This window comes from Taurulus bubalis, assembly GCF_910589615.1.
Source record: "Taurulus bubalis genome assembly, chromosome: 4".
Classification (NCBI taxonomy): domain Eukaryota; kingdom Metazoa; phylum Chordata; class Actinopteri; order Perciformes; family Cottidae; genus Taurulus; species Taurulus bubalis.
The window spans coordinates 16126908-16151032 of NC_136592.1; the positions used below are offsets into that span (position 1 = coordinate 16126908).

Sequence of the window (24125 nt, forward strand, 5' to 3'; positions counted from 1 at the left end):
AGAGACGTTGGACATCTGAGATTTCTGAGAAGGTGTTTATAAGGCGGATAGTTTTGGGTAATGAAGAGGAAGGATTTTGTAGGTAAAGTAGAATATCATCCGCATGTCATCTTGCATATTCTTTGTTGGGATTTTTGTGATGTTTATTTTTTGACGAATGGCTGCTGCAAGTGGTTCAATGAATATGGCAAATAAAGATGGAGAGTGCGCATCCTTGCCTAGTGCACCTGTGCAAAGTGAAGTGTTGTGATATTAATCCATTGGTGGTGATAGTGGCCAATGATGATGTGTACAAAATCCTCACCCAGTGGATACATTATTCACCAAAACTACATTGTTTAGTGTAGAAAATATAAAATTCCCTGTTTACTTTATTCAAAGCCTTTTCTTCATCTTATGAGACGATGGCTGTTGGTGAGTTTGTATGAGATGTGTAATGGATTAAGTTCAATAGTTTGCTTAGGTTATTATTAGATGAGTGTTTTCCTTTGGTTTGGTCTGAGAGGATCATAGATTGAGTTACTGCCAATCATGACACCAGCTGTGTAGATCAGCTGCCTCTATCCAATAAGCACAACGAAGCAATTACATTGTTAGCCTATCATCTTGCCGCTGTCTCTTTTAAATATGACTGTCTCTCTACCTTCAGTTCAATCATGTTGTTGTACACACCCCTCCACCGCCCCATCTCCGCCCAGTCTTTGCAGATCCATCAGCCTCATCAATTCATCGTTGCATCAGCCTCATCAGCTATCATCATCACCACCACCAACAAGTCTGGACTCCACGGGGGATTCATCTTGTTGCTGATCGGGGCAGACGCTCAATTACAAATCTCCGTCCAAGCGCCAAAGACTGTCGAGACTATATCAGCATCATCTGTTTACAATAAACAATTATCCTTTCTTTATTTGACAGGTCTCTCCACCTGATTGAAATACTGCGTTCCCTGTACCCCATAGTGATGGGGCTATTTCCAGGGAATCATTTATGTCAAGGAAGGACGCCCACTCTCGCTTAATATAATTATTAATTAATTAATTAAAGTCAGGGGCTGTAATAAATCGCCATCTATTGGATGGTTTGGGAGAATGATTGATACTGATGATGGAGACGGGGGAAGGGATACTGATGCTTTAACGGGGAGATGATTGAGTTGCTGGTTAAAATTAAGTTAATACGGGAATAAGAGTGATGAACCGGTGAGAAAAATGAAAATTGTCGAGCAGTCGGGTGTTTTAATCACCAACCATTGCAAGACCAAAATCCCATGTGAACTGTTTAATGGTTTCTGTGGTTTGGCAGTTACGTGTCTGTTTGAATTATTTGATCTAATGTTGGGTTTATAACGGTATTGAAATCTTCTCAGATTATTATGGGAAAGTCAGAAAGATTGGAGAGAGGGCTAAAACAAATGTGGAAAAAGGAGTCATCATTATTTGGAATGTAGAAGCATGCAATAGTAATTGGGCTGTTGTGTATTGTGATATGTATTATGATAAATTGCCCTTCTGGATCTGTGATGGCTTTATTTTAACTGAGAAATGTTTGTTTATAGGGCTACGTCTCTGGAGTTCAAATGGGCAGAGAAGATGTGATTAAACTGTGGTGTTCTTAATTTATGATAGTCAAATGATGTCTGCTTTTAATTTGTTTATATGGTTGGAGTATTGTACGAGATGAGGGAAAACAACAACAATAGAGTAGACAGATAGAGAAAGATATTTTTCAGGGTGGAACCATGGGGTTATTTTTTTTGTCACGGTAGAGTTTGCTATAATGTACAAGTTATCGACTGAGATGACTGCTTTTTTTCCTTCTTGCATGTTTTGTCTTCTGATTGGGAATAGCATTTTATATAGAGTATCATTTAGGAGGAGAATGAGTGCATCGGTTAATCAACAATATCTGTCAGAAGCCATGACTGATGCATGCTTGAAGTGATTGAAGTCTATATCTGATGACACAACATACTAAAACTTGGATGTCTTTTTTTAAGGCAAATTACCCAAAAAATGTTCATTGGGCTGTTGTCATCTTTTCACACTGTACTCAAATATGGAAAGACAAATATAACTTTTAACAGTCCTTGAAACACTTTAAGCCCTGAATGAACCTATATAGGTCCTTTTTTTAGATATTTTAGTTAAACTGTGTAAAACATTACAATAATCATGAACAAATATATTGATGCTACACATCAAATTAAACAAGAAAACCTGGGCTACTATAATTAGTCAGCCATTTCAACACAACTCAAACATCAACTAAAATAATTATTAAAATAAAATAGTTATAATTTTGTCATGAGTCAGCCCACTCTGCATGTTTCCGGAACTAGCATCCCGTAGGTTGGAGCTATCAGAAGAAACCAAATGGCAAAAAGCAAGACAATTTCACACAGATTCCAAATCTATTCACCAAATCCCTCTGCTGCAAAGCATCACTGGAGAATCTGCAGATCACATCCTGCAGAATTTGATCTCTCTATCTGTTTCAGCTGTTTAAAACAAACAGTTGTAAATAACTTAACGTCTCCGGTCAAGAAACCAACGGAATGAACTAGAATGAACTGAAATGATATAAACCACGGATTGATGTTTTTTTTTTAATGTCTTTTTGAAATAAAAAGCAATGATTTGACAGGTGAAGTGGTCACACTGCGGTATTGCTGAGGGACAATCTATCACCGTCATTATTACTATTAAAATTAAACCACGTTTGTAAATTGAAAATAGGAAACTACAGCATTTATTCAAACAAACATGTCAAAAAGACAAAAGATGAAACATTAAGCGGAATAAGACTCATCCCCACCATGCTTTCCTCTTCATTTTCCTCAAAACTGCGCGCTTGTCGGACATTAGTGAGACATGACTACAGCCCAGCTGACGTTTGCTTGAGAGGAGGAGTCGCCTCAGGTCCTTCAGGATCCAGCATCACTGTGTGAAATGTCCAAGATACTCAGTCGATACAAGCAGTTTTGCGGGTGGCCGGATCAGAGTGAACAAAACATTAATTGTGAGTACATTGTTGTGATGCAGAGGGGCATTTTATGGATCTCCTTACCGGACAAGTTGCATCCTTAAGAGATAAGAAAACTTGTGGGGAGGAGACGCACTTTTCACACGGACAAACTCTCAGGAATGAATTGGACTGTTTCAAGTATTTATTAAATTATTATTATGATTTAATGGCTGAAATAGATTGTAATAATGCTTTGTGGATATTTGACAGTCAACGCGTTGATGGATCCCATAACTGAACAACTCGCTTGATTTTTCCAACTGGCTGCGGTACAACGTCTCAAGAAAACACCAAGTAAAACAAAGAAAAGTGGTGAGACTTGCTTGCAGTTTGAATTCCAGCAGGACAGCTTGTAAATCAGTTGGTCATCATATAGAAGTCAGACATGGAAATGACCAACAGGTCTCTCCTAAACTCCATCATCCACCACATGGAGCTCAGCCCGCTAAATTACTTAATGGAGGAGAACGAAACGAACTCCACAGCTGGAGAGCGAGACTCGTTGGGCTGCGTGCAGATCCGCATCCCGCAGGAGCTCTTCCTGGCGCTGGGGCTCATCAGCCTGGTGGAGAACATCCTGGTGGTTCTTGCCATCATCAAGAACCGCAACCTGCACTCGCCCATGTACTACTTCATCTGCTGCCTGGCGGTGTCCGACATGCTGGTGAGTGTAAGCAACGTGGTGGAGACCATCTTCATGCTTCTCAACGACCACGACCTGATGGACGTGCACCCCGGCATGCTGCGCCACTTGGACAACGTCATCGACGTGATGATCTGCAGCTCCGTGGTGTCCTCGCTCTCCTTCCTCTGCACCATCGCTGCTGATCGCTACATCACCATCTTTTACGCGCTGCGTTACCACAGCATCATGACCACACAGCGCGCAGTCATTATTATCGTGGTGGTGTGGTTGGCCAGTATCACCTCCAGCATCCTCTTCATCGTGTACCACACCGACAACGCTGTCATTGTGTGCCTAGTAGCCTTCTTCTGCACCACCCTGGTGTTTAACGCCGTGCTGTACCTGCACATGTTTCTCCTGGCGCACGTGCACTCGAGGCGCATCATGGCTTTCAACAAAAACAGGCGCCAATCCACGAACATGAAAGGAGCCATGACCCTCACCATCCTGCTCGGGGTCTTCATTGTATGCTGGGGTCCTTTCTTCCTCCACCTCATCCTCATCCTCACATGCCCCACCAGCCCCTTCTGCAACTGTTTCTTCCGAAACTTCAACCTCTTCCTCATCCTCATCATCTGCAACTCGCTGATCGACCCGCTTATCTACGCCTACCGTAGCCAGGAACTGCGTAAAACCCTGCAGGAGCTGGTCCTGTGTTCATGGTGCTTCAGTGTGTGACAGTGTTCAATTTAGAAGAACGAGAGCATCAGGCTGTCAACAATGTCGGCTAGACCTGCATTGTCTCAGAAGCACTGACTGATGCTTGCTTGAACTGGCAGATGATGCTCATGCACGACTGTATCTGATCAACTTTTGTGCCTCGTGGATTTTACGATCAGGGTTAATTCCACACATGGCTTCTGTCTTTAATGGGGATTATTTTGCTGTGTTGGGTGCACATGTCCCTGCACTGTTAAACAGCGGAACTTGTAATCGAATAATGATTCAGAGATCCTCAAATGAAACTCTCTTGCAGTCAAGCTGACACGCATTGTATTCTTGTTAAAACAAGTACAAGTCTTCTCCTCGCTAAATCAACTCGGGTTTTCTTTCATTGAATTAAAAGTGGTAATTGATTATTGATAATTGATAATTGATTTAGACACAATTTTGGCTTTGTGAGCCCACTCACGAATGGGTTATTTCTCTTTGAATAACCCTGAACAAATGTCTCCACATTATGACAGACATGGACATGGATCAATTTCTGAAGGAGCTTATAATAAAACTCAACACTTCACAACACAAGCTTTGACGTAAAATGCTTAAATTATATTTTGGTGTGTAATAGAGAAGCAATTTCCACGTGAGGTCAATGTTTGATGATTGAATGTTCGTGCCCTCCCCTTCATTTCATTTTAAGACTTCCTTTTGCTACTATTTTTAGTAAAGAATAAGCATTTATTCCATTGAAAATACTCCTAACTGCTGTTAAATAGAAAACAATTAATTGAATTTTGCAATGAATTTTCAAGCATTACACGAAAAATGTTCAGATATTAGATTATGTATATGAGAACAGTGTTGTAGTTAGTGGTGGCATGACAGCATATTAAAACTCTATTTGCAGTCTAATTAGTGCCGTTGTGTATGCATTACTTTGCCAAAAATAAATGCCTGGATGACTGAGGGGGGAAATTATGGTAAAAATCACATGAACTGGCTGGCTTGGTGCTAAAGGCCCGGGGCATAAGAGGGTGTGTGAAAGAAGGCATATCAAAGTAGTATTTCCTGGAGTTTGTGGTTCTCTGAAATGTGCTAATAAGGGTGACTTACAAAAGATTTGGGCCCTGATTTCAGCTATGAGGGTCAAACAAGTGGGACTTTGATCATGGTGGCCTGTACAGAAGTCTTTGTAAAAAAATAATACAGTTCATTCTTATTTGTCTAACTGCCACACATGCTAAAATTCAATAGATATATTAAATGGCCATGAGACTAGACTTGTTATTGTTCTGAAATGTGCTTAGAGATGCAACCTATTGCTCTTGAAATTAAGAATCTTACTATTCTTTAATCTTCTCTTTTATTTCAAATTAACTTAGATATCCTATTCTTTATTGATCCTAAGGATTTGTTGTAAATAGGGCCTACATTGTATACTTTAAGTGACCTTTAGAAAACCTGAAATTAAGCCACGTGTCGGAATTTGAGCCACAAAGTATAATTGTTGCTTCCCATATATCTGTTGGGGTAGAAGTGGTTTGCCAGTTGATCTAAATTATGGAAAAAGACTCACAGATCATATGACCAAGCTGTCTCAGACAAGACTTAAAAAAATACTTACTTTAGATGGGATCCATGTGAGAAATGCATGTTAGCATTGATAATAATGAAGACTATTGTACACTGTATTGCTTGCCAGATTATTTGCTGCTGAGTCACACAGTCACCACTGTAATCGTTGAATTTAATGTAATTTTCTTTTGAATTTGAATTATAACTCAATTTACTTTTATATTTGTTGTATTGTTAATGGTACTTTTGCTTTAATACCATCAATTAGTTTGTAGGTTTTTCTTCTTGGGAGTTGGGAATGTACAGTATGGTTCTCTATATCTGCTTTATAAATCTCAATGCAACTCACGGAACTCAGTGCTTCGGTATATTTTATAAACCTGATTCAACATATTGTAAATGCTGTGGGTAACAAAACAAAACAGAAAACTGCAGAATGCAACTCATGATAACTTGAAACTGAATGAAACAGGACTCTGTTGTACAGCTATTTTATATAAGGAGTATGTGTTTTATGTAATCCTTGGAATTGTTTACATATTTTTATCTATATTTGTCTCAAATGAAGAGGCCCAAACAAAAACAAATGTTTGTAGTAAATAACTAATAAATTAATGGAACAGCAGCAATATTATTATTCACCCTTTAAATCTATTTTTCATGATTTTTCGTTGTATTATTGGTTGGTCGCCGATTGTTAGACTTATTTCGAGAACTTCACATCCTTGAACTTAAACATATACATGCAACATGAACATCATTTTATGAATAGAGATGCAAGACAACATTTGCTCACAGCAGACAGAAGTTGCATTGATATATAACACAACAGAGACGTTTTTGAAATGTTTTTAAACTCATGATCAAGTTCAGTTGCTGAGTAATAAATACCATCATTGAAGAGAAGGGGATTTCCAACTGAAACAAAATACATCCTCAGTCTGTCCTCAAGGAAGAAATTAGACATCTTAATTGTTTAAAATCATTTCATAAATCATTGGGTTGATTCACCCACAAGCATCACTGAGAAAAATAAATCAAATGCCATCTCACAGTTAACAGAAAACGAGTTACAAAAATGAAATAGAATTTTCAGAAAAAGGTATGTCTGCAGTTTTTTGGGATACACATTCTAAATATTTAGCATATTGCTAAATGTATATATTGCTATATATATATCGCTCTCTTTTTAATTCATTTTTAATTTGTACTCACTCGTTCTACAGTCTTTGTTTGTTTGATTATCATAATTGTATTACTTGTATTTGAAACTTTTTGGCACAACATTTGCTATTCAAGAGGATTATGAAGGGCCTGAAATCAACAATCCATAAATAATTTTTCAGTATGATAATTAGTGATCTGTGGCTAAATATAATTTGTCACCCGGACCGAATAATACTTTTTGGATAGTTGCTGCAGGGAGTCTGTCCAAGCTTTGAGCTTTTTGTTCGAAGGCTTAATATAAACCCTTTTAAAGCTCTGGCCCAATCCCATCTCCACACTCACGGACTCGCGGACTTTGATGCGCGTTCCTTGAGGGTTTGGGGCTGTCCCACCACCAAATCATCGAGTCTTTGAGGACTCTCTCTTCATAAACCCGCATTTCTGGGAATTACCCACAATTCATATGCGACATTAAACACAAGTATGGAGATAAGAAAAAAGAGGACGGCACATACTGGCAGATTACATTTACACTGAAACATTAGGTAATAAAGATGGAACATAGAAAAACATAAAATCAGAGGAATGCAAGACTATTTGACACAGCTGGTTTATTCACTTCACTTTATTCATTTTGTTAATACAGCTAAATTAATAGATTATTTGACAAATAACTTTCATCTTGTGAGGAAAGACGTTCAAATCAGAAAGTATGAAATACATTAATACTATTTCCCCCACAGCAGCTCCCACGTGGCTATTTTTGATTCTTTAATTATATCGGTAATGTATCACCGTATAAATTATCAAAACACAATCTTAAATTCTTAAGATTTCCCGCGGTGTAATTCCCCAGCTTGTGTTATCGTTCCCTTTTTCCGCTCAAACTTCCGCCAATGTAACATGTTGTCGCCATCACACAGAAGCAGCTATGATTAATGCGAGCTTCTCCAAATTAAGAATTGGCATTTTTACAAATGTGGCAACTTCATTAATTCATCATAGTTCTTAATATTGTATCGCCACTGTAATGGGATCGATCAGAACCTACTTGTAAATGGCATTCTAAGGATGCACCTGACACAGATTCCAAGTTTATCCAGTCAAATCTTTTGGAATAAATCTGTAAAATGACCTCGATCAAACTTGTTGATCACATCACACACAAACACACATATGTTGTTCCAGTTAGCCAAGCTGCAGCCAAGAAACAGTGCGCCGTTTATATTTGTGCAAAAAAACCCAAATGACTGTGGGTAAAATCTGAGTTTAGCTGTCCCTCAGCGTGAGAGCGCGTGCCACAGCCTACAGCCGTTTCCCTCTCTTCTACAATGCAGTTAGCAGTGACCATACTGACGGTGACTAACTTGTGTTTTGGTATTTTCCGGTGCTCTGGAGGAATAATTCCCCCTCTCAGGTGTAAGCTGCAAAACACATGGTTAAAATGTCTGCATAACCAGATTATACCAAACCGCTCTCACTGAAGGAATCGAGTAACGCAGCTTGGCTCCCCTGAGTCCAGCTGCCTTAAGTGCAGAGTAAGTTTAAATGGCAAGATAGTTCTCACAGGGCTAGCGGTGGTGTAGAAAGTGACAATCACGAAAGGACAACCACTGTTCGTTTCAAGTGTGTGATTTATAGTAAATGTTGGCGTTTTGTCACGCCGATTGCTCGGTAGTCACGTATGTAGTAGAGTTAAAGTCAACCACGCTCTCGTCCTAAAACTAACTTGGTGGTTTTGTTGTATAAGCATTTCCTGTCAAGAAGGGAGTTTATTTTGAAAAGACACTATGCAGCCAGCGTATATCGCACGTCGTCACTGGGACGTACAAAGGTAACTCTATAGGTGTCATTATAGACACTGACCAAGCTGCATCATTGGAAGCGTTGGTGTGAGAATTTGTTAATTATGCATTCAGAACCGTGTAGTCCTATGGATTTTATTATGGCTGTGAGCTGCTAATCTCCCCCTGCTGCTAATCCCCCCCCCCCCCCCTATCTGCATCAGAAGCAGCACTCTATATGGGCCAGATTGTAATGCAAGTGCAAGGATATGAGGCTAAGTAATGTTAGGAGTGTCTGTGCCCATTTAGTTTATTCAGTTACAGTGGTAACTATTCAAGAGTTGTCCGGTCACACAGGTCTCTCTCTCTCTCTCTCTCTCTCTCTCTCTCTCTCTCTCTCTCTCTCTCTCTCTCTCTCTCTCCTCTGCTGGGATAATCAACTGGAACATCTGTGACATGCCATCCAGCATGTGATTGGTTATGATGTATTATGGACAATCAGATATTTAATTTCATGCATACCAGGCTACAGCATCATCTGATCTAAGCATTTACCATACTGTAAATACATTATGTTGGGATATTGATTGAATGGCATTACTGTGACTGCAGTGTTTGCAGGAAGCAGCATGTTTACAGTTGGGGTTATGACTTGGCCCGTTTATGTAGCTGAACAAAACAGTTTTGTTCACAGCGAAGATGAATCTCCACCTTGAACTGTGATGATTAAAGGTTATATGACCAGAAAGCACATATTTTGCCTCAGAAGACTGGCAGCTGCTGCTGAAGATATTTTCACACTAAACTTGTTATGATGATGTTATTATATAAATTGTGCTTCACAACTTAGTTTACTTTAAGTTGCTTTAGTTATTTACACATGCAATGTTGCAGAATAAATACAAACAAATCATTAGCAAAGCCCAGTGTAAAAGCAGAGGTAATGATGCCATACGATTCTGCACATGCGGTGCTATTTACATATACAGTTTAGATAGGCTATACCAGATCAAATATAGATGAATAACCTAAACTGAGTTGTCAATTTTCAGTATTTTTCATGCTTATTGCAGTATGTTTACACTGAAGATGCCGCAGGGCAGACAAAATGACAAGATAGGCCCTATTTCTCGTAGCTGGCTAAACAAAGTCAAGCAAATGTCCTAATCTCCATCTTAAATTAGCGAGATGATTGACATCAGGCTATCTGGGTTTCTTCACGGCTGATCCGCGTTGAAACGGTCTCGTTAATTCTAGCCAGACGTCAGTCATCTGGATGAATGCGCGCGCCCGCTCCTCTTCAGAAGGGATAATAATGGAGCACTGACACCACAATGTTCTAACAGTACAATGGCAAATAAACTCAGAGGAACCTCTTTTTATTTATCTAATGAGAAGCAGGAGATGATCATCAAGGCATATGAGGAAGTCAATACCGTAGTCATTCACAGCAAACGCGTTGCGAATATTCCAACGTTTTTGCAACATTGTTGCCGCGAACGCAACTTTAACAGCGACCCCGCTGCGAGACATAAGCGTCGCAAATATATCAGACAAGTTAAATGCGTCAGTGTTGAGAAAATGTATCGGCTAATTTGAAGTGTTTCATCACCCAAATCAATCAGATTATATTTACGAATAAATATATACTTATGAGGATATATGTACTGTATGCACGTATGAATCATGTACTATATATGTGTATATGAGTTTGAATATGTGTATGGGCGGAAATTGTGTGTGATTCTCTGTATTCTCATCACGATCACCTTAATCATGTTCTACAATAATGATATGTATGGTGTACTAATAGCACTGTCATATAATTATGAGTGCTTTCAACACATCCATAAGTTTCTTAAGAACTAAATAAACTTAAGAACAGCGGCATGCAGCGGCTGATAGTCTGTGTCTGAGACGGGCGATCAGCTGCGCCTGTGGTGATCAATGTCCGCGGCTCGAGAAGCTCTCGTAAATAAATTATTTCTTGCCGGCAAAATCTATAGCGCCGCGTACAGGAAGTCATGATGAGGTAAAGGATGGATCCTGGCGATCTGAAAGAACTCTCTCCCTATAAAACTAATATAACTAATATCGCTCCTTCATCAATGAGGAAGGGAGCTGCCTTTTTTGTCCGTGGGAGTGTCCAGCTTATCCAGTGAAGTTCAGTAAACCTGCCCGGGAGCAGGTTTACATTTTTGGCTGTGTTGCTATGGTGATTTATCTAAGCTTGCTTCGAGAAACCGAGAAAGCCTGACCTACGTCATCTTATCCTGACAATTAGCCCGCTAACTCAGTAAGCCAGGTACGAGAAACAGGGCCCTGGTGTAAATTTACGGAATTTTCTTAAACCATTCTAAAAATGTTATATCTTGCAAAGCATTTAGGTCAGGGACTTGAGTTGACCAATTGATGCAACTGAGCAATCAGGTTGCCTGATTTACACCTGTTGTACATCTTTCCAGTCAGATGTTTATAGCCCAAAAAAGCTGATTATGCAGTTTTATTTTTTGTGAGGTAAAATGTTCTTTAATAGGAGCACGATTTATTTCGTTTTCATGATCTGAGCACATGCAGCAGGCATAATGACATTTTGCGCAAGAAGTCAGTATGATGGGATTTAAGGTAAGAAAACCATGGAGAGACAGAAAGGCACACAGACCTGGGACATTTTAATTAAGATAAATTCAGATTCTATTTTGCATCAATATAATAGGTGTTTGCTTCTGGCCTGTGGCCCACCATTACGTTTAAGCTTTGGCAACCTTTTATCAAACATTACTCACATTTAAGATGATGTTTCTTAACACGCAACAGTTACAAGAGGCTAAGGAATTGTTTATTTCATGTGTTTTATGTAATACAGGCAATTTATGAAAAGTGTTCTTATTTTTCTCATAATACTGAATGGTAAATATGAAGGAGTGTATGTCAGAGGCAAAATCAGTAATACATCACAGAATAGTGACATCTTGGAAATTTGGAATAATGACAATAAGGATAAAAATCACCAAAAATAATTCAGATATCAGTCAGCGGGAGAAGTGATAGAACTAAATGTAGAAAATAAGATGCTACTTTTTGTAGATTAAGGTTTTGACATGCAGGATTCAGTGACAGTTTATACACCATGAAACAGACAGTGTCAGATACATGTGAGATATGCAACTAAACTGTTGAACATGTGCTGAGAGTGTCAGAAGTTTAGTGTGGAAAGAGAGATGGGCAGGATGGTGTAGCTGTGGGATCGGAGTGGAGCATTAAATTTACTTTATTTATTATTATTATTATCATTATCTTGTGTTTAAATGATAAATGTTATGATGTAACACACCCTGTTACAGTAGGTAGCGGCATGCACCTTGAGCGCTGGTTTGTAGTCCACCAATAAACAAAAAATAGTTTACTTTGAAAATACAAACCGGAAATCGATTTTCTTTTCAAAACAATGGATGACTTGACGCTTTAAGCCTCATGATGTTGCGGATAGCAAAACAACACTACTTTAGCTAATGGTAGAACTGTTCATCTATACCGCAAGCGTCGACCATAACACATATTTAACAGCGGCCGAGTCCTTTAGTGATAAATATGGTGGACAACGGGGTAAGCTTCTGACCAGACCGAGACGACATTAGCGTCCAAGAAGATGTTTATGTTGTTTTTCAAGCTAGTTAGCTAAGGTTAGTTTTATCTGCTGGCATTTGTGCATTAATGTTGATGTGCAATTTTTATATTGGTAACATATCTGTGATTATTCACATTGAATATCCTACATGTGTACCATAAATGCTTGAAGCACACACGTTACCGTTACCGCTGTGTTGGGGAGTCTGACCGACAACAACAGCCCTGATTGGTTACAGTCGGTGAGGTGAGCCTTCAATCTGTGTTCATGACATTTCTCAGGCTTTGCCGGGTTTTCATGCTTGACTCAATGCAAGGGAACCAAGCTCGGTGATGACATGTATAGCTAAATGTTCAAATAAATGTCTGTTTTTGGATACTGATCTAGAAGTGACTTCCTGCTAACCAGCTTTGCAGCCTGCTTGGTGTCATGTCGTCATCTAGCGTGATCTGAATTGTGCACATTACTTTTTATAGGAGGGCTCACGTGGTTTTCATTTTTATGCCATTTTAATACGCATCCCAAAAACACTATTATAATGCGAATCCTAGTTTTAATTTGAAGATGCCTCATCCTTTTGGGAACCAGTAACAGGAAAAATGAAACGGGGAAAAATGTTTGAAGGTTTCTTAATATCATTTAGCTACTTCAGATCTATTGCAGGCCACTTACCATTCATGGCTCTTTAATAGGCCTCAATTCCTGGTTGACTATTAAAAGCAGACCATGTTTTAGTCTGGATGTTTTTGTTTGTAAAAGAACTGTGGACCACTTTTTAAACCTCTTGACATAGCAGTTCAGTACATTTTCCAATTGTAGCCAAAAATAGTCTAATTACAAGTCAAAGAGCGTACTACTAGAAACGGTTGTAAGTTGTCTTCCGTTGATCTAGTGTTGCTTTGTAAAGTTTGAACTAACCCTGATGAAGACATTAGAGACCTAGAAGACTACAAACTTTTAAGAGAGTCTGAATTATAACCAATTTGAAAGACGTGTTTACTGGTTAGCAGTGGCACAATTATGATCGGAATAGTATCACACACACTGTACAATAACCAATAACAAGGCAACACATTAGGTATCTGGCTGCCATTAAAGGACGGCAATTTAATTGCCGCCGTACTTCAATTAATAAACACAAGAGAACATAAATCAACCAACTCTCAGTGTGACTGTAATGTACTTTCTCTTCTTCAGATGTAGCCGATGAAATGGCGTATGATGATAAACTTGCACTTTTCCGACAAACTCGACTAAATCCCTTTGATCGTGGAGAGGAAGAAGATGGTCTTCAAGGAGGCAAGACACCCCCACTGCATGGTAAAGTTCTTTGCAGGCAAACCACGACACAGCTGTCTCAAGTGTAGAATAAGACCTCACTTTCATACCTGTTTAAGGGGAAAAAAATATTGTTGTAAATGTTAAGTTACATGGACATCATTTATTGAACCTCATTCATTGGACAGTTTTGGTGACAGTTGTCCTGCATCATCAGTGCTACACTAATGGAAAAATAGAAATCGGGAAAACATGGATAAAATGAAATAAAGTGTATTCTGGTGACTGCGGCAACTCAAACACTTCATCGCACTTCATAGTTTATTTGTTTTTTCTAATGGTCACGAAGACCGTATAAAGAATAAGCTGGGGAAGAGCAACATTAGTCCAGGCTGCAACCAGACCTTGTATGTCACATGCTACATTTCACTTTAGAGAAATAGAAAAAAACATGGAAGAGGACTAAAGCACAACACAACTCTGTTTTACCCGTTTCACTTTCCACCAAAAATCTGAAAATATGTGCTGACATGTATAGGTGATAAAATTGTGAGGATGAAAAATGAATGTCTCCCAGCTCCGATTAGAATATTGAAACTGGTTTTATCTGTTCAGTATTTTGTTTTGCTCTGAAAAGACGTCTATTTTGGTAGACTGTGAAAAGAGGCAGTTAATTAGGGATCGTTTTTAGCCATAGTCGTGAACAAATATCAAATGTTCCTTGCCTGTGGCCTGTCATGAGGATATGGGCGCTGCAGTGGGAGGGTTTTTCTCAAAAACGTTGTTTCTGCTTTTCTAAATGTCACTTACTTGCAGATGTAGGTTTGCTCCCCTTACAAATACAGTGAGGCTACTATGTGCTTACTGAATGGGGCAGTGACTCCTAGTGAAACTGATTTGAACAAATTATTTCACAGATATTTACACAGGTTCAAAAGTTTGAAGCTAGTTCAGAATGGATCCTAACACATAAAGAAAAAGCACACTGGACTGCTGCGAGTAACTCTAAGCTTATGGAAAAGGAAGTTGGAAATACAATAGTTGAAACAAAGGAAACGAAAAACAAGTGTAAGCAGTACTTTAGTGACACTTCCTGTATTTTGGGATTTGGGGATTAAAGACATTTGTATATGACTACAATCATTTTGACAGGCAAGCCGTACACACTTTATTGTCCTTACTCTGTCAATGAGAAGCTGAATTCACCCAACATGTTTTGTTCTGAGGTGTATGCAGGTAACAGCAATTTGTCTGCACTTTTTCAGAAGGATGGAGTGTTTGTTAGAATATGTGATTAGCGTGGGTTACTATCTATCCCGAAAGGTTTTAAATCAAAGCTCTTTTCAAATCGGTTTCATTTAATGTTTAGATTCCTCAGTTTAATTTATTTCTTATTGTCAAAATCAAAATGTGAGTCATCATACTTTGTGATTTTAGTAAACACTGTTGATATCTTGTAGGTATGATCAGAGTGTTTTAAGTGTTAACTTTGCACTGATTTTATTTGACATACAGACTTGGTTGACCAACTGTATATTGTGTAATTTTGCTTTCCTTTTCACTTTAAATATGTTCATGTATACACAAAATGTACTTCCCAAAATTACATTTCAAATTAAGTAAAGAATGGAGGCTGATCAAACTTTGTGTTTGGGCATGTGTTGCTGATTTATAGCTTACATTTTCTTCTCAGACTAACTCGGTTATACACAGGAGGTGATCCTCTAATCGGCTTAATAGAAGTGTGGGGATGTAAAACTGGTTACAATTAAGTGCATTTCACACCTAGGGATGGGTATCGTTTGGGTTTTTTCCGATACCGGTGCTAAACCGATACTTTTAAAACGATACCGGTGCCTAAACGGTGCCTGAACCGATACTTTTTTACTGCCAAGGCAATTTTTTTTTCTTCAAATTGAACAATATTATGAACTGTTTAAAGTATACTATAGATATACATAAATAAGTACATACAAAACACGCTTCAAACTACAGCTTCAAACCTTTTAACTTCAAACTATAAAAATATATATTTAAAAAAAATAACAGACACAAGCATCAGGTGGCCTGATGGGACCGTGTGCAACAGAACTCAGACACTGTTGGATCCTAAAACTGCTGCTTTACTGGACTATACGTCATCAGTAATATCAACTGGAGAGATTTGTCCCATCAAGCGGAGGACGGGCGTTCAAAAGCTCGTGCTCGTGTCTCCAGCGATCTCTGTGTGCGCGCACTGTGTGTGTGTGAGCGCTGGAAGCCCCGCCCCCTCGAGCCCCGCTCTGCATGCAGGCAGACAGAGAGCAGAGCAGCAGTGTGCTCTGATCCGCGCTATTTTAATAATCGTTTTTAGCGTGCGGGCACCGCGCTACCTTTTTAGTATCTATGTACCGTGCAACTTTACAGAGTAGTGTAAAAAAAAAAGTATTTAAATCGGCTCAGGCACCGGAAGGAAGCACCGAAATCTGCGTTGCTTTTCGGTCCGGTAGGTACCGGACGTGTTGGAACCCAACCCTATTCACAACACTACAAAGGACAGTCTTGGCATTTACCATACAGTATCAACATACTTCATACATGGGTTAAACAAAAAAAAGAACACTGTATCATGATCATTTCCAGATTACTTTGATTGCATTAAACTGCACAGGTGATGTTGTCCTCTGAGAAAAATACACATAACTTATTGTCCCCATGTATTACATTATTACGTATTGCATGTCTAAATGGAGCCTCTAATCCTGATGTTTAAATTGCATTTATGAGTATTTCTTTTACAATGCATAATACATCCACATGCCCTGTCTAACAACAAATGGAGGACACAGTTAGGGACTAGCTGATCATCATAGTGCAGCATTTAGAAGCTCAATATGCCTTTTTCAGGAGTTGATGGAGTCCAAAGCAAAAATAATAATTACAGGACTCACATTTGTCACGTGGACAGGAATCTGTCTCCAAATGTATGGTAATGTTGCTCTGTGTCTGCTGGATGTGTAAATAGACATTAGTTTGCCAACATGTTTTTATAACAACTTTTATAATGCGACAAGTCAGATGTTGTGCTTCAGCTGGTTCTGCGGCCCCGTGTGGCCAAATCAATAACTTCTATTAATGCAGCTAATGTAGTCACATACATCAGAAAGCACAAGCTCACCTTCATTTAGTAACCACTTTTTGCTTCCCATAAAAACATTGCAGGGTATCCCTGCAAGTAATATTTTAATCACTTAATGATATTATGGAAGTATAAACTTACAGATGTTTGTGAATAATTGCACACGAGGACAAACCCAAAAATCCTTTCACTTAATGTATCATCTAAGTTAGGCCAATTGTTAAAGTCATGTGACTAATGCAGATCAAATTCATTTCATGTGTGTCAGGACTTAAAGTGACCAACTCACAGAGCACACAGGCAGCCATGCTAATGAGAGAAGCAGCAGCAGGAGAAGAATGTTAGCTCTGTGATTTAATTGATTTGAAAGCATACCATGTAAATGGTTGCGTGGTTACAGATTGATTGTAAACTATTTTGATGCAAACGTGATGAGCACTTCAAAGTTCATTCATCTATTCTAGCTGATGTGCAGTTTCAATGACACAGTTGGAGTATGTCTGATCACCTGGCTTGGTTACACATTGCCAGAACTGATAAGATGATGACATGGGATTCCTTCAGGTGTTCATTTCAAGCTTTTGTCCTTTGTTTAGTTTTCTCGAGTGCTCAGATCGTAGGGTTTGTTATGAGTGGCCACAGTCGGGTGAAGTTGGCATGCATGACTGAGTGCACTAACCACACCAAAGTGTCTGCTTACAATAAGAACAGTGCTTTATAAATTGTTGCCTTGTCTTTAGAATCAAGGCCTGAGCTGTTTCCTGGGACCAGAACCCACAGTTCAGACCGGACCATGGACCTTGGTCTGGCTGAGGACCACTTCTCAAGGCCGATGGTAAGTAATGTATTGTTCCTGCTGTCCACCTCAAATCTATATATTGTTAAACAAGTACTTGCATTCAGAACAACCTATGGTATTTTATGCACATACTTTTGCTCTATTCACCGGTTTCAGGGTTCGATTGTGGCTTCCGACATTGAACAGCTGAAAATGGCCATAGAGGAGTGTAAAAAGCTGATTTTGGAGCTGCCAGAACACTCTGAGAGACAAAAGGACACTGTAGTGAAACTTATCCACCTTCGTCTCAAACTACAGGAACTTAAGGTTGGAACTGAGGAGTGAATGGAGAAGAGGATAATAGGATAATTTAGTTGTTGAAGCCAGGGGGCAATCAGTAAAACTTAAAGATATTCATAATTGACCAATTTCACTTGACCGATTTTGTGGAATGCACAGCTGTACACGTATGGCTTTTTGAAATTGTATTTATGGCAAAGCATTTCCTGAAACTAATGCTGCATTTGGAGGATTGTAATAATACAAATCTATTAATCTCTGGGTGCTATAGATTTTGAGGGAAATTCAAATTATATTGTAGTTGGCCTGTAGCTGAGAGGTGATGTTTGTCAGAGATGTTATCTCTGTATCTCTGTTCCTTGTGGCCTTTATAGCCATTAGCCTATGTGATATATGAGTGCAAACATTGCAGACATTCTTGGAGACTGATAGGAAGGTAAACATGTTTGTAGAGAACAACTTCCTGCAAAAACTCTTCATACTTCAAATGGCACAATGGCCTTGAGATTTCAAATAGCCAGAACACCGTAAACAAAAACACACTATCAATGCATCCAGGGGTGCTGTGTTAGTGATTTTGTTTTGTCCCCTAAAAGGACCCTGAGGAGGATGAGCCTAATCTGAGAATCCTACTGGAGCACCGCTTTTCCAAGGAAAAGAGCAAGAGCGTGAAACAGACCTGTGACAAGTGTAGTGCTATCATCTGGGGCCTTATCCAGACTTGGTATACCTGCACAGGTGAGGCACACTATACAATGCATCAGTCTGATATAGCACTGTGGAGTTATTCTACTCCCAAAATTGTAAAACGTCCCATTGAGCATTGAATAGGATGGTTTAAGAACACCGATTTTTCAGAACTCAGTCCTCCAATGCAAGATCTATGTTTGAAAAGCCTTTTTTTTGTTCTATCAAAGCTTCATGCACAAACTAAAAATATAGTACTCCCTCAAAGATTGTTGTATAGGGGTAGTGACATTGCGTGCCATGTGATTATCCCTCTCTTGTTTCAGGTTGCTATTATCGTTGCCATAGTAAGTGTATGAACTTGATCACCAAGCCCTGTGTCAGGTCAAAGGTCAGCCACCAGTCTGCATTCGAGCTCAGCATCTGCCCTGAGATAGGACTAGACCGACAAGACTACCGCTGTGCAGAATGTCGAACACCTATTTCACTAAGTGAGTACAAATTGAGTCTGTTGATTTATGTTTGGTAAATTGAAATTAGTTTATTCTCTTTGACATATTTCAATACTCCATACAGTAGTACATCTTGCTTTTTGTGTATCATAGTCTGACTGTATTCTGTGCAATCTTTATCTTGGAGGGGGCGTGCCGACTGAAGCCAGACAGTGTGACTACACAGGCCAGTATTACTGCAGCACATGCCACTGGAACGACACCGCCATCGTCCCAGCCCGTGTCATCCACAACTGGGAGTTTGAATCACGCAAGGTAACCCGCAACATCTACAACAAAATACACTACATATGTTAGAATATCCCTTCAATACAGTCATCAATCTATGACTATTAAAGTATAATTTAATTGGAGTTATACCCCTTTCAAGCAGGATATTGGTGTTTGTAGTAATTTGACCAGACTACTGTCATATTGTATGTTATTGTTATTGTAAAGAGACTCAAATCTGCAACTGTACATCTCAACTTATTACTGCTAAAAATCGGAACCACTCAGAAGCATCAAATAAGCTTCACATAAGCGTTTACATGTTGAGGTCATTTTACTAGTCACGAGGAGTACTATACAGCCTTTGAAAACAGTCTCACTGTGTCTTCTGTGGCTATAGAGGAGCGTTTCAAGTCCAAGATAATTGCTTAAGGGCAGCCGGGGCAGTATATGTTCTGAAGGTTTCTCTATTTCAGGTTTGTCGCTCCTCAATGCGCTATCTGGCACTGATGGTCTCACGACCTGTGATGAAGCTAAAAGAAATCAACCCGCTGCTATTCAACTTTGTGGAGGAACTGGTCGAGATCAGGGTAGGTATCTGTTGTGGAGGCACTAGTTAACCCCTCGCAGGAAACTGCGGAGTTTGTAAAGTAAAGATCTCAGTGAATGTAAAACAAAATAAGTTTTAGCCCAGAACCACTTCTAAAATAATGTAACCACGACACTTTGAGCATAGTTACTGTTACATTAACAACCCCCAATCTAGCACAATATCACTGTTTTGCATCAGGTGCTATAATGCTGAACCAGCTAGCAGAGCAATGAGATGGAAAATCATCTGCATCTCTAATCATTAAGTGAGACTGACGGCTGTGTGTGTGTGTGTGTGTGTGTGTGTGTGTGTGTGTGTGTGTGTGTGTGTGTGTGTGTGTGTGTGTGTGTGTGTGTGTGTGTGTGTGTGTGTGTGTGTGTGTGTGTGTGTGTGTGTGTGTGCCTTTACAGAAACTTCGTCAGGATATTCTGTTGATGAAACCCTATTTTATTACCTGTAAGGAGGCCATGGAGGCTCGGCTATTACTTCAGGTGAGCTTCTTTTTGTGTGTGTGCAAATGTACCTTGCTTGGTGGAGTTAAAAGTAATAGTTCCACTGGCTGTCACTCTGATGAACAATTAATCAGACACCCCCATCTGCACTACTTGTACTACTCTGTTGTCATTCATGTCTTTTTTTAATATTTATCTTGTTTATTGTTTATAATATGTATATATGTACGACGTGAGCAACATGTAACCAGAGTCAAATTCCATGTATGTTTACACATACATGGCCAATGAAGCTGATTCTGATTCTGATTTAGTGGCATGACATGTGACCAATAAATAATGTCACAACAGCACCACCATGTGGTAATGGTTGAGAGTTTGTCTACATTTTACAATAGGAACCTTTCTCGATACAGCTCACAATGTATGTGACATTATTCTGTCCTAATACAGGAAACTTGACTGTTGTTGGTACAAGTTTAGTATCAGCTAAAATACTTTTTAGAATTTGTGTTGGGATTTTAACCCCTTTTATAAAAAGCTGGATGATGTACATTGGCCAACACAGGCCTCTGTCAGAGAGCACTAAGTCAGGTGGAGTTCATCTTCTTTACTTTGTTGTAAGACAGCAACTTTAATTTCATGCCGTTTCCGCTGCACAAAGTGATAGTAGTTTCTGAAATAAACACAAATAAATGGTATATGAATATCACAGCTCTTAGATATAGTATATCTCATCAAGGAGTAAGTTGTTAATCACAACTTGTAGATTGCTGAAATAAAATGTACCATCATCAAACTGTACAAGTGTACATGAAGATTCTTTGAGAGGGTCTCTGAGAATTATGTACAGTATAATCTGCACTCCCTAACATGTGGCAATCACAACAATTTGTCCTTCTTGTATTTCAGAATGCAGCAAACGAGCATTAATATTAGTCCTTCCAACAGACCAATATTCTTATTTCCTTTTTGTGTTTGTGTTCTTCAGCTTCAAGAGCGACAACATTTTGTGGAGAACGACGATATGTACTCACTACAGGACTTGATTGACATCTCCAGTGGAAGACTCAGCTGTTCCCTCACAGAGGTCCACACCACATTTGCTAAACACATCAAACTAGACTGTGAGGTGAGCTCTTACATACAGCACAAAGAACAATACTAACGACTTCTCTTTGTTAGTAAGCTTGTTTCTTGTGCATGTATCACACATAACACAATCTTGTAGTGTCTACTATTAGGCAATAGTCATTTATTGTATTATGTATTATTACTGTCTCATTTTGTTTGTGCTTGTGCTTGTGCGTGTGCGTGTGTAGCGTTGCCAGGCCAAAGGATTTGTGTGTGAGCTGTGTAAGGAAGGAGACATACTGTTCCCTTTTGACAGTCATACCTCAGTCTGCCATGACTGCTCTGCTGTCTTCCACAGGTTAGTCACCACCAACTTGTGATTGTAGCATTGAGATATCGGGGACAAAATATTCAAGACTAGGGCAACACCGAAAAAGTTGTCTTTCACTAGTTTTGAGTGGAGCTACTACTAATCCTTTGTAATCTAGTCTACGATCACCAGTTAACACCTTCAAACTGCATACAGAGAAATAAAGACATGTTTTGTTCCACTCAACATACTGTTTATAGCAAAACAATTGCAAACACTAAACTATCCCTTTTTTAAAATGGAAAAACAACACCCTACTCAAATGGACACCCTTAATATAACCGACTTCATAACAAACATTTTGGCATTTGTTTTGTGTCTCTCTAGAGATTGTTACTATGACAACTCAACAACTTGTCCGCGATGTGCCCGAATGACTGAACGCAAGCAGGACGAGGAGCCGGTTGTGAAAGATGCATAAGTCTGGAGACGACCACCTGGAGCGACTGGAGAGATGAATCTTGCCTCATGGTGTGCTCGAAGAATAAAGTCTGACCAGAGACTAGCTTTTAGTTTTTGTCCTTGGTTGGTTTCGCGTACATGTTTATACTGTAGTGTCTTTAACTTCATGTGCAGGGTACTTAGAAACCCATCTGGAAATTAATATATACTTCTTTTTTTTTTTTACCCAACTTTTTAATTCATACTGAAACTGGATGTATTGAACACTGTGTATGTGTTTTTGTGTGAGTGATTCGCATTAGTGTGTGCGTCTGCTTGTATGAATGTACAAAGTACATGCTATAGAGAAAGGTCACCTCATCAGATGGTGATTATTATTATGGTGTATATTAACTATAGTAAACTGTGACTGCATTAACCTACACTGCCAATTTACCTATCTTTAAGGTTGCCATATACAAAGAATGGTTTTGAGTTTCAATGACTATAACCCCAGATTCCAAAGACTAAAATTGCCTTCCAGATTCCAGTTGTATGTTTTGGTTTTATTCACAAAATCTTGTAAACATGCATTTGTGGCACTGAGCCATCATTTCCCAGCATCACTTTATGAGGTATTAAGTTAGTATGACACAACTAAAAATGCAGTGTTTAACTAGTTTACAATCAGAAATCAATTTAATATGTGAGCCTTTGATGTTTACTCATATGCCATCGTCACTCCCAACACTGTACAAGTACTGCTCCTAAGGTGGTCCACACTCGTCCTCCACTTATGTAACATGTCTATTTTCATCTCAGTCATAATTCAACTCATCTCTTTAACGTTTCAGAAGGTCTTCAGAAAATATTTCCAGCTCTTACAGCAATATTTATTTTTAGCATAGACCTACTTTGTTTTTGTTTATTGTCAATTCGTCAACCTGGATAATGGAAAATATTGATATTGCTTGCAAGTTTTTGACAAGAAAGGTTGTATTTATACAATCATTCAAACTATTATTTGAAATATATATATATATATATATATATACACACACACACACACACACACACACACATAGTATTGGCCACAGAGATGTAATCAAAGCATGCATCACCAGTACATATTCTTGTGAGGAGAATGTTTTAACTTCAAAAAGAATACTGAAGTTAAATGTGCTTTCCTTTTATTCAAAACTGTGAGCTCATTTTAGACGGTTTGATCTGTGTGTTCTCTAGTGCAGTTTGGTGCAGTGTGTAGCAAATATATGTGAATACTCATGAACATCGCGTGCCTAAGCTAGTCAGGTTACATACAGCTGTTATCCAAACGTCTTAATACACTTCGCATCCTGTTAATCCGTCTTAATGTACCTATAGCACATGTCCAGATGACAGAGATGTTAAGAGACACCTCTGGTGATGTTTAATTGTTGACCTGAAGTATTTCTTTTAAACTAATGAGTTTTGGCTGTCTTATCTTTCAGCATGATTTCAAACTAAGGGACATACTTGGTGTTGGTGAAAGCCATGCCCTGTTGTAAAATGTGAAGTAGTGCATGAATAAAGTTATTAAATATATTAAAACTGCAGTGTTTGTTCATGGATGAGTTATGACAAAGTGGGCCCCATTGGCACAGATGTGTAAACATCTTCAATCTAGCAGCTACAAAATTATAATATAAAATTAGAATGCCATGTTCACTTTTGACCTGTTTTAGCCCAACTAGGACCTTAGTGTTTATTGGTTTGCTGTTTTGGCATTTTACTTGTGCGTGCAACATTTGTATTGTGTTAATGGGGACCAATACTACACTGCCTTTGTGTGCGTCTGTGCTGTA

General features: G+C 39.0%; 2 protein-coding genes across 3 annotated transcripts; both read left to right on the plus strand.

The window, feature by feature from the left end:
* Nucleotides 1–3412: 3412 nt before the first annotated feature.
* On the plus strand, nt 3413–4390 carry mc1r (melanocortin 1 receptor; the record flags this gene model as incomplete). Its single annotated transcript, XM_079216472.1, has 1 exon — nt 3413–4390. The coding sequence occupies one exon, from the start codon at nt 3413–3415 to the stop codon at nt 4388–4390; it is 978 nt and encodes a 325-aa protein (XP_079072598.1).
* A 9341-nt stretch (nt 4391–13731) lies between these two features.
* def8 (differentially expressed in FDCP 8 homolog) lies at nt 13732–23839 on the plus strand (the record flags this gene model as incomplete). Of its 2 annotated transcripts, none has more annotated exons than XM_079217435.1 (11): nt 13732–13849; nt 17666–17760; nt 17881–18030; nt 18600–18741; nt 19017–19181; nt 19330–19457; nt 19889–20002; nt 20415–20495; nt 21448–21588; nt 21779–21888; nt 22228–23839. In XM_079217435.1, 11 exons carry the CDS (start codon nt 13741–13743, stop codon nt 22319–22321), a joined length of 1329 nt encoding a protein of 442 aa, XP_079073561.1. In that variant the 3' UTR covers nt 22322–23839. The 2 variants fall into 2 exon arrangements, with proteins under 2 accessions (XP_079073561.1, XP_079073560.1); XM_079217434.1 differs by having other exon boundaries at nt 13741–13849; nt 21788–21888.
* Between the last annotated feature and the right edge of the window lie 286 nt (nt 23840–24125).